At 40.4% G+C, this 6,946-nt stretch overlaps 1 protein-coding gene across 1 annotated transcript in view; it reads right to left on the reverse strand.

Moving 5' to 3' along the window:
* The window catches only part of MITD1 (MIT, microtubule interacting and transport, domain containing 1), a 14,217-nt gene extending 12,387 nt beyond the window's left edge, over positions 1–1,830 (reverse strand). The window contains exon 1 of the mRNA XM_006887852.1: positions 1,677–1,830. Coding sequence (XP_006887914.1) covers positions 1,677–1,827 — 151 coding nt within the window. The 5' untranslated portion in view covers positions 1,828–1,830. The remainder of the gene's footprint in view (positions 1–1,676) is intronic.
* Positions 1,831–6,946: the final 5,116 nt, after the last annotated feature.

A 6,946-nucleotide genomic window follows, 5' to 3' on the forward strand; every position in this document is an offset into this window, starting at 1 on the left:
GAGGGTAGAGAAAATAGTGCAACAATGAATGAATGGAAACCCAAAATCTCTGTAAATGTTCATTAAAATTAATAAAATTTAATAAAAAATACACAAAATAGACTGGCCTATTGGCAAGAAGCTGCACTGCAATACTGAAGGCACTCGGTTCAAAACCTCCAGCTGCTCCGCAGGAGTAGTATGGGCAGTCTCTTAACATGTGATTTATTGCCTCTGAAAACCTACTGGAGGGTCAACTATGGGTTCAGTTCCAACTCAGTACAGTACACAACAACAGCAAAATGGTAGATAAGAAGATAGTAAATGAAGACTAGGTAGCTAACCCATATTAATGTCATACTTTATTCAGTTAGTCTACTACCTGTGGGCATTTAGATTGTAACATTACTAGTAGCAGTATAATGACTGAAATCCCCCCTTTCAGTTCTCCTACTGCCACGATTAATATTATCTTCTTGATGTTCTTAGTTGTTGTCATTTTGGTGATAATTCATAGTGATTTTATGTAGAAAAGAACAAAAGTTGCCTGGGTCTGTACCAGTTCCATGATCTTTGATATATTTGGGCCCATTGTTGAGGCTAACCTCATCTAGACCTCTTCTTTCCTTATGCCTGAGCTACAGTATAGTGACCTCTGGTGGTATGTTATTGTTGTTAGATGCAATTGAGTATGATTCATAGTGTCATTATGAACAGTTCTGAACCCTGTCCTGTTTTGTGCCATCCTCACCATCTCTGACATACTTGAGACCCATTGCTGTAGTCACTGTGTCAGTAAATCTATTTCATTTTATTGCCAAGGAATAGCCCCTCCCAACAATATGCCCAAAGTATTTGAAACCAAGTTTCTTTGCCATCCTTGCCTCTAAGGAGCACTTGGGCTGCAGTTTTCGCAGGACAAAAGTTTGTGCTTTCAGCAATCCGTAGGGATAGTTCTCTACCACAACGCAAAGAGCAAGTTTCACTGCTAACCCAAAAGCTGTGAATCTTTAGCAGTTCAAAATACCCCAAGATGGACTGTCTCCTCCCATTGCCACTAACAGTCTCAGACACGGATGCAGAGTCAATGCCTGTGAACTGAGTTGATAGTTCAGTATCACAAGAAAATCGTGGCATAACCATGAATCTCTTGTGAAATATGCTCGATTGTTCCTCTTGAGATGATTCAAGAGCCCATACTCGAAGGAACTTTACTGCCCACACAAAGGCATTGGGTTCATTTCCATCAGCTGCTACGAGGTAGAAGGATGGGCAATCTCCTCCCCTGCGATTTACTGCCTCTGAAAGCCCACGGGAGGGTCAACTAGAGTCGGTTCCGAACAATCTCCTTCCGAGCAATTTGTTGTTTTGTGTCACAGAGTCGGAACTAACCCATAGCTGACACCACCACCACCACCCCCCACCCTCCCGGGAGGTTTCAAGAGGCAGGAAATCGCACCGGAGGAGACTGTACACCCTTTTCCCGAGAATCAGTTAGTGGATTCGAACCACCTGCAGCGCAGCTTCTTACCACTAGGCCATCAGAGCTCGATTAACTAAATATATAAAAAACGTGACGGCAGAATACTGCCCATCCCTGTTTCCTCAGAAGAACTGTTAATTTTACTTCTCATACACAGCAAAACCTAAATTCCTTTCCCTTTCTCCTGTTCTTCCTGCTGCGGTTCATTGCTCACCTTTCAGAACCTGCAGAAGCAGATCAATTCCCTCTTGGTAACATACCAGAGCTTGCTGGTACCGGTACTCGGAATCTAGTTCCACCGCCCGCTTTAGCACAGTGGCTGCGGTGATGCTGTTAGGATCCTGGCTGATCCCAGATCTCGCCATAATATCAGGATCCCGGTGGCCTGGTCCCTAGGGAGTTGCGCTGCGAGCCCGAAGGCTGCACCTTCAGAATCCACCTGTCGCTCCGCGCGCGACGGAAATAAGCGATTTCAACCTCAGAAAGCCGCTGGAAGCTCAGCTATGAAAGGGTTCCGAGATACCACGGTAAGTTTCATTTTCCCCAGCAGTGATCACGTGACAGTGACGTGCTTGCGCATACTCTTCGGTTTTTTCTAATGGGAGGGTCCCGGCCGGAACCAAATGGCTCTTCTTTCACTGTTCCCAGCAGTGACTCCGGCTGGGTTTGAGTGAAGCTCTTGGTAGTGCTTCCTGTGTTCTGTTGCCACTGAGGGTAGAGGCTAAATTCAGTGAGCAGAACGCTTAGCTGGACTTCTCGAATTCTTCAGTTCAAGACAGTGGTGAGTGAAACGTGATTGATTGAAAGGTTTGCATTTTTCGCCGAATACTTAAATACTGGGCACGTGCCGATTGGGTTTTTTCCCCATTCCATTTTGAGTTTGCCTGACATGTAAATTTTTATATTCCTGTGCCTATGACCCGATCCTGTCCCTTTGGCTCCCGTGAAGCCATTGACAGGGTTTAGTTTTCCAATGCGCCGACCCAAGTACCACCGAGTCAGAACTAACTCATAGCTGGAGCCTCCAGGCCGGGAGGAGATTGCTCGTCTTTTTCTCGTAAAGTGGCTGGGGGTTGACAGCACAATTCCTTATCACTACGTTAACAGACTTGCTTGCTGTTGTGTACCCCGGAGCCGGAACCAACTCTTAGCTGACCCTCTAGCGAGTTTTCAGAGCCTCTAAATTGCACGTCTTTCTCCTTTGGAGCAGCTGATGGATTTGAACCGTTTACCTTTGCGGTTGCAGCGCATTTTCTCCCCATTAGGTCTTCCAGAGCTCCCTAGGAAAGGGTATTCAGTTTGTCTCAACAGCTTAGATGCTCCTGCTTTATTCTTAACTACCGCTTCCCTTTGAGAAATTACATTAGTTTGGGTTTGGGGGTTTTTTTACATTATTTTCTACTAGTGTATTTACAAAATTCGAATACATTGTTTTTAATGACCAGGGTGAGGCAAATGGAAGTAATTTGTTCTTGAAAGAATTCGTTTTCAATTTGTTTAATGAAGACACAAGTCTATATTATTTTTAAATTACTGCGTTTTAGGAGACAAACTTAGGCCTATTTGGCGGTTAAGAAAGATATTTGGTGCTTGTAGGAGTTAACTCCATCATCTTTGTAAGCGAATCAAATTGTGAGTCACCCATTTATATCTTAATTTTTAGTCATGTCAGTTTTTTAGTTAGCCTGCTGATTATTTTCCTTTCTAAAGAAAGTGGGTGGAGACATTAATTTAGACGTTTGTTTGCAATAAAATTAATTCATTTAAAAAATATATATAAAGATATTTGACAATTTACTGAAAGCTTTTACGTTGCTGCCATGTTTGGGCCGGTATCAACCCAAAGTGTCTCTTCTTCTGCATGTTCTTGCTAAGAGGCAGTTATAAAGACGGCTTTGTTAGACAATTGGGGGTCTGGAGGAGAGTCACATTTCATGCTGCCAGATATGTTTATAAGTAAAATGCCTCTTTAGAAAATAAAATAGCTCTTTTAAAGAACTAGTACATACACAATCATAAAAACTGTCAAATATTTGAGGGAGCAAAAGGGAGGAAAAACCTCTCTGTGTGTACACACACATTCATAGACCACTTCTAAATGAAAACGATATCTTTTTCATAAAATACAAGGCAATTTTCAGTTCTTTTTGTGGCTATGAAAGAGGAAAGTTAATGTGCAATAAAAGAGAGAAAATATAGTTGTTTCCTGTTAATGGGCCTAATAAAAATAATGTTCAATTTCATTTAGACTGTCACACCTTCTGAAATTTGTAAATAAATTTCATTCCTCAAAAAATTCTTTCTACCTCTTTCCATATTGAGCTCTATGGAAGCAAATGGATTATGCTCCACTTCTCTAAGAGAGAAGTATCAATGCAAATTCTACATTGAAATTTGTTAGTAATCTATTTAAAAGGGAGCTTGGTGGCATAGTTTATAGAAGTTGCACTGCTAACTCAAGTGCCTCTGACAGTTTGAATTCACCAGCTACTCCTCAGGGGAAAGATGGACAGTCTCTTCCTGTGCAGTTTGCAAACTCAGCTAGAAGTCAGTTACAACTTGTCAGCAATGAGGTGGCATCCACTTCTGTAAGTAGCTTGCCTCAGGAAACCCCATCAACCTGGAGAAAGGATCAAAGTCACGCTCGCAAGGGTCAAGGACTTTCGTTCATAGGGTCACTATGAGTAGCCTACAACTCAACGGCACTTAACAACAACACAACAATATCTTTACTAAAGAATCAAGTCCTATTACATGACAAATGCTAGTGTTTAAGATCTTTGGAATACAGATGTGAATAAACAATAAAAATATAATGGAAATTTTTACGTTTTATCCTTGTAGAGCTAACATGTTACAGACTAGACACCTAAGCAACAAAATAAGCAAATAATTCTATGTTGTTATTCTTGTTTGTGCTATTTAATCAACTACAACTCATGGCAACTCTCTGAACGACAGATCTGAATCTTGTTCATCATCTTCACAATCTCTGATATGCTGAATCCCATTGTTACAGTCTCTGTGTCAGTCCATCTAGTTGAGGGTCTTCCTCTCTCTCTCTGACCTCTGCCTTCCCCAACATGATACTCATTTCTAAGGACTGGTCCCTCCTGACAACATGCCCACAGTATATGAGGTAAAGTTTCATCATCCTTGCCTCTAAGGATCATTCTGGTTTACACTTCTTCCAAAGAACAGATTTATTTAATTTTTTTCCCTGTTCACGGAATAGTTAAAATTTCTCCTGAACACTGCAATTCAAAGACATCAATTCTTCTTAAGGGAAGTTCTGCTGTACTGGTGGTAAGGAGTTACATTGCCAACCCAAAGGCACACAATTCAAGTACAGCTGTTGCTGCACAGGAGAAAGATGATGAGCAATCTCCCATGAAATTTCAGATAACTTCATAAAACCCACTAACGGGTTGGTTCCAACTCAACTGCACATACCAACAGCATTCTTCTTCAGTCTTCCTTGTACATTGTCCAAGTTTCATATGCATAGGAAACAATTGATAATACCATGGCTTGAATCAGTGCACCTTCGTCCTTAAACTGACATTCTTGCTCTTCTGCACTTTCAGTAGGTCCTTGACAGATTTTCCCAGTGTCATATGTCTTTTGATTTCTTGGCTGCTACTACCATGGGATTTGATTGTGGATATGACTAAAAGGACATACAACTACCATCTTTTTTTCCCCATCTGTCATGATGTTGCCTATTGGTCAGTGGTGAAGAATTCTATTTCCTTAATGTTGAGGCATATTACTAAAGACTGTTGAAAGCTATAGTTTTTAACCTTGTTCAAGTAAGTGCTTCAAGTTCTTTTCCATTTCAGCATGTAAGGTTGTGTCTTCTTGTTGATGATCCTTCCTCCAATTCTGATGTTACATTCTTCTTCATATGGTCTTTCTAAAATGCTTTACTCAACTTTGAATAGGTATGGAGAAAGAATACAATCCTGACAAAACATTTCTTGATTTTAAACCATGCTGTATTCCCTTGTTGTGTTCAAACAACTGCTTCTTGATTCAGACACCTTAATTGATATTTTAACAATTCCTTGCACCTTTTTTTATATCAGTTCCTTCAGTGTAGCTTATATATCTTCCTTGCTTACCATTGTTTCTTGATCATATGTTACTTCCTGAAACTGTTTGGTGTCTAACCATTTCTTTTTGGTACAGTTACTCTGTGTATTCCTTCCTTCTTTTAATGCTTCCTACATCACTCAAGATTTTACCCATAAAATCCTTCAGAATTGCAACTTGAAGCTCAGATTTGTTCTTTAGTTCTTTCAGCTTAAGAAATGTAGAGCATGTCCTTCTCTTTTGGTTTTCTAACTCCACCTCTGCCTGTAATACTGTATTTTGTCTTCTCACTGCCTTTGGAATCATCTTTTCAAATAGTCAGCCCTTTAGTTTGCATACCAGCATATTATACACCATGCCATGAAGACTTACTTCCTTTACCTCTCTTTTTGCCAATGAGCTGGTTCCAACTCATAGCTAATTCTCCAGTATGTTTACAAGGCTTCAGATTGCCCATCTTTCTACCTCTCATGGTTTGGGGGAGGAACCTAGCCTTTGAGTTAGAAACCCAACTCTCTCTGTGGACTACATCACCAGAGTGCCATATGTAACTCCCTTCAAACAACAACTCAACTCACTGCCATCAAATCAGAACTGACTCATGGCTGACCCTTCAGCAAGTTTTCAGAAGCTGTAAATACAAGGCCGGAGATTGTCCATCATCATCTAGCAAATCAGCTGGTAGAATTGATCCACCTGCCTTTGAGTTGGCAGCACAATTCCTTTTCCACTTGTTGCTGTGTATTGCCGAGTTAGCGTCTTACCCCCAGCAGGTTTTCAGAGGCAGTTAAATTGCACAGAAAGAGATTACGCGTCTTTTTTTCCCATGATGAGATTACGCGTCTTTTTTTCCAAGATCAGCTGGAGGATTTGAACCAGTGCAGTTCCTTACCACTAAGCCACCAGAATTCCCTTTACTCACTTGCTAGGTGCCGATGAGTTGAGTACAACATGTAATGACTATATCGTAGCAAACAGCCACCCTGAGACCTGACTTTTCTTTTTTTTAACAAAAAAAAATTTTATTTTGAGTTTTAATGAAAGTTTATAGAGAACTTAGATTTTCATCTATTTATTGCACATTTTCCTCCCAGCCCACCCCTCCAGTTTACTTTTCTCTTTGAAAAAAAATAATTTCATTGTTGCAGAGTCATTCCTCCCAACCCCTGCCCCAGTCCACTTTGCTATGCAACTTTTATTCTGGACTTGAAAATAATACCTAATCATATATTCCTTTGAAACAATTCTTTCTCTCATCTGTTTCAATGCAGTGTGCATTATTTATCTCCTCTTTTCTTAGTTTCCCTCAATCCCTGTGTCAGTCCCTTTTTTTTTTAATAATTTTAATGAGCATTTACAGAGATTTTGGATTTCTATTCATTCATTGCT

Source organism: Elephantulus edwardii, unplaced genomic scaffold, assembly GCF_000299155.1.
Source record: "Elephantulus edwardii isolate Elephantulus edwardi_28Jun2011 unplaced genomic scaffold, EleEdw1.0 scaffold00062, whole genome shotgun sequence".
Lineage (NCBI taxonomy): Eukaryota > Metazoa > Chordata > Mammalia > Macroscelidea > Macroscelididae > Elephantulus > Elephantulus edwardii.